At 35.6% G+C, this 4,472-nt stretch overlaps 1 protein-coding gene across 1 annotated transcript in view; it reads left to right on the forward strand.

The window, feature by feature from the left end:
* Window positions 1-1,293: 1,293 nt before the first annotated feature.
* LOC106468279 overlaps window positions 1,294-4,472 on the forward strand; it is a gene marked incomplete at its 5' end in the record, with an annotated part of 28,528 nt that continues 25,349 nt past the window's right edge. Inside the window, one exon of the mRNA XM_022397338.1 lies at window positions 1,294-1,515. Coding sequence (XP_022253046.1) covers window positions 1,294-1,515 — 222 coding nt within the window. The remainder of the gene's footprint in view (window positions 1,516-4,472) is intronic.

Consider the following 4,472-nt stretch of genomic DNA (forward strand, 5'->3'; position numbering starts at 1 on the left):
TAATTGGACACATCTAACTTCATTTAGCTCAACTTCTACTTTATAATATAATGTACATTATAATTTTTAGCTTTCCTCCATGACACAGCAATAAGTTATAAGGCTTATAACTCTAAAACTCGTGGTTAGATCCCTCTATTAGACACCCCATTGTGTAACTTTCCTCTTAAAACAAACACGAGTTTAATTCGATCTGTAAGAATATTTAAATAGTTTAACCAGTTTCATAACTAGCGAACTTTTCATGACACTTCCGAAAACAGTCAAAAACATATACATTCGATGCATACAAGAAGCCCCTCAGTGACACAGCGGTATGTCTGCGGACTTACAGCGCTAGAAACTGGGTTTCGATAGCCGTGGTGGGCAAATCACAGATAGCCCATTGTGTAGCTTTGTGCTCAAATTACAAACAAACAGAAAGACATGAACGAAGTTTGTAATTTCTAAACAGTTGTCCAAAAATCTTGAAACTAACCTTATAACCTAGTCACGTTGAAAGGGGAGACAAGTGTCCAAAATTACTGACATATTGACAAGACCGTTTATTTGACTTTTTCTCAGATTTATTTATTTTTCTAGCACAGTAACGAAACTAAACCTATCCTGGGAAAGTCAAGTACTATGTCCACATGTCGGTGCAAGTCTGGTTAGCATTAGGCAAGTGAATAAAAACAAAAATAGTTCATCAACTATCTACATGTAGAGTTGCTAATAAACCTTAACCTATACTACCCTAAGTATTAAAAAATCTAATTGTAACGTTCTATAAAGATTGTATCATATATATATACATACACACTCACATACGTATGTGGGGGGGGGGGTCTTATTCAATATTACTTACAGCGTGATACAGTTTTCAACAAGACAATGGTAAATGCTAATTGTCTGAATATTGGCGTGGTGTATCTGTATTTTTATTTGTGTTTTCTTTTGCTGTATTCAAGTGAAAGTCTACACAGAATATAATTTTTTCTTACTTCTATTTAGCTAGAATGAGACAAGTTAACTGTTATTGATCAAGCACAATTAAATTCATGATCTAAACAGATGGAAATGTTATTGAACATTTTTTAATCAACTAACGAAGTAACTTTCGTCTTGATGTTGTTGTAACTGTTTGCGGTTTTCATAGTTAAAGCCTTTTCGTATTTGTTGCCTGGCTAGTTTTCTTTTTGTATCTAACCTTGTTTTCTGCTATAAATTATTTTACATCGCTTCAAATATTTATTGAATATTTGTATGGTTTAATTTAGTAACAGGTACACTTAACTTACCTGAACTAATTTTTATGTGTTTGTTTCAGAAATTCAATGCCTTCAGCTTGTCAGTCTACAAGTGCCCAAAGTGGTGATAAGTGGCAAGCCAACATGGCTTAACTGTACGTACGATTTAGAAAATGACGTACTGTATGCTGTGAAATGGTACAAAAATGAAACCGAGTTCTATCGCTATGTTCCACGTGATATTCCTCCTGCTCAAATATACAACCTTCTGGGGGTGTACATAGATGTAAGTAAATGTGTGTGAATGTTTCTTTCTTTTTTACAATGTAGGTTTGTCCCCCAGTGGCACAGCGGTATGTCTGTGGACTTATAACGCTATAAACCGGGTTTCGATACCCGTGGTGGAGAGAAACAGATAGTCCATTGTGTATCTTTGAGCTTAACTACAAACAAACAATGTAGATTTACCCAAAAGGGTTTTCAACACGTACACGACTAGAAGTTTGTTTGTTTGTTATGGATTTCGCGCAAAGCTACACGAGGGCTATCTACGCTAACCGTCCCTTATTTAGTAATGTAAGACTAGAGGGAAGGCAGCTAGTCATCACCACCCACTGCAAATCTTGGGATACTCTTTTACCAACGAATAGTGGGATTTACCGTCACATTATAATGTCCCACGGCTGAAAGGGCGAGCATATTTGGTGTGACGGGGATTCGAACCGGCGACCCGCAGATTGCGAGGCGAGCTCCCTAACCACCTGGCCATGGGCCTACGGCTAGAAGTAAAACTCAACAGTTATTGCTATGTTCCACGTGATATTCCTCCTGCTCAAATATACAAATATAATGCACTCATTTGTTTCGCTGGCCAAGGGCCTGCAGCTAGAAGTAAAACCCAACAGAGCTCCCTAACCACCTGGCCATGGGCCTACGGCTAGAAGTAAAACCCAACAGTTATTGCGATGTTCCACGTGATATTCCTCTTGCTCAAATATACAAATATAATGCACTAATTTGTTTCGCTGGCCAAGGGCCTACAGCTAGAAGTAAAACCCAACAGATCATTTTTTAATTGAAACGCTTGTGCTAAATTTTGTGCGCCATATTTTTTATGTGTTGTTTCCCAAATAAATCGGAAGTATTTTTTGTTACGACTTTTATATATCGACATAGAATGTTAGAAAACTATAGATATTTACTAATATTTTTGCATCAGAAGAGTAATAAAACCAGTATAACCTCAATGTGCGAAAAATAACAGTACGCTTTATCATCATTTATCACAACATTATCCCAGTTCGTAGCTTTATTTACTAAAAAATTATATCTATCGTGAAAATATTGATTTCACATAACATTTGGTTTACTTTTAAAGAGTGGAACGTTTCTTTTTTCTATCCTCACCATGCACACCAATTTTCAGCTGACATGATGATTTAACAATATATATATATATATATATATATGCTAAGCTACTAATGTTTCCCAAGAAAACTGAGTCTTATTTCTTGCCCTTGTGAACTGTGATTAGTTAAACAAATTACCCTAGTCTGGCCCGATTTTAACACTAGATTATAATTACACTTTTGAAATATTTTAAACTAGATTATTTTGTTATGAATAGACTTTCATCAATAGCTATAGGTTTTTAATTACATTTTTTATTAATATAGTGGCAAAGAAGGATTAATTTGTTTGAAGTGCAAAACTACACAATACGTTATCTGCGTTGTGGTACCACAAAGATTGAATCCAAAATTTTAGTGTTATAAGCCCTCAAGCTTATCGCTGAGCCTCCCGGGTGAATAATCGGGCATAAAATATAATGCAAATATGGCATATGCGTCTAATTTACTAAACTTTCTTCCACTATGCTAAGTTACGGTGCTAGATACATGAATGTTTCATAGTTATTCAATAATTATGAAGAGCAGAGTAGAAATTATTATAAAGTTTAGTGTCATGATATTGTTACGACAGCGGAAGTCACGTGACTCAGCTGGCGCGTTGGCGCTGGTAGCATGCGTGATGAGTTTCTCGAATTATCGGGGAAGTCCGAGTGTGTTCGAGGTGCCCTCTTCGTTAGCATATAAGCCTGGAAGTCAAAGCCAGGAGAGAGATGAATGAAGAGAGAGCAGTAGTTACTTTGAGTTCCGTGTAAAGTATGATTCTGTTTCGAGCTAGTGAACCGTAAAGTGTGTGTTTTGCACTCTTCAAGAGCGAAGTATCGAGATTGTGAATCGCTATGATTTATGGCGTGCATTATAAAAATTGTTAAGTTTAAAGTGACAAGAAACGTACTGATCGTGGAACTTCTGTGTATTAAAAGTTTGTATCGAGGAAGAATAACTGGTTTAATCAAGAAAGGACTTGTATCGCTGTAGATCCTCGGAAAGAATTTCGACCGGAAACAAGCAGATAAGTAACAATATGAAAGACTGTTTGGTTTAAATATTAGTGATTAATTTATATTTGAGAATGAATATTGCATTATTTTTTAAGTTTCGTTGTAATAAGAGTTAAAAACAGACGATTGTAGAAGGTTTGTTAATAACTAATTGGTATCGAAAAGATAGAAAGTGGCCAGACGATTATGTCATAAAGATATAAATAGCATGAGACGAGTGGGAAGCAGCAGACAGACAGTATTAGCCAGATAAAAACAAAGAAATATAGTTGGTGTGAAGTTAAGTAACATAAAAGTAATAGGCCTAAGTTTAATATGTTAGAGTGAAACTAACAGTATAAAAAAATAAGAAGGATGATTTTATTCTGTCAAAGCGTGGTTCCAAAGTAATTGAATCAGCTTGGATACACTTTGACAAAAGGATTATTTGTAATTAAGCACAAAGCTACACAATGGGTTATCTGTGCTCTGCCCACCACAGGTATCGAAACTCGGATTCTAGCATTGTAAGTCCGCAGACATACCGCTGTACCACTGGGGGGCTGACAAAAGGAACAGAGGGTCTTCAGAAGAAAGAAGACCAAACGAATTACGTTAACTTGCGCCACAACTGTAAATGAATCCCACACAGAAAACTAGTACGACAATAATATAGAGAAGATAGTTCGACTTGTCAACTGAAATTCTAATGTAATTGAATAGGCTTAAGTGGACTTTTGACAAGAAGAAAATAACTATATATAAATAGTGTTTATGATATGCTTGTAATCTCTATAGTGTGAAGACTTTGTTGTGCATCGTTTAACTTTGTTCCGAATATATATATATATATT

Source organism: Limulus polyphemus, unplaced genomic scaffold (genome assembly GCF_000517525.1).
Source record: "Limulus polyphemus unplaced genomic scaffold, Limulus_polyphemus-2.1.2 Scaffold87, whole genome shotgun sequence".
Lineage (NCBI taxonomy): Eukaryota > Metazoa > Arthropoda > Merostomata > Xiphosura > Limulidae > Limulus > Limulus polyphemus.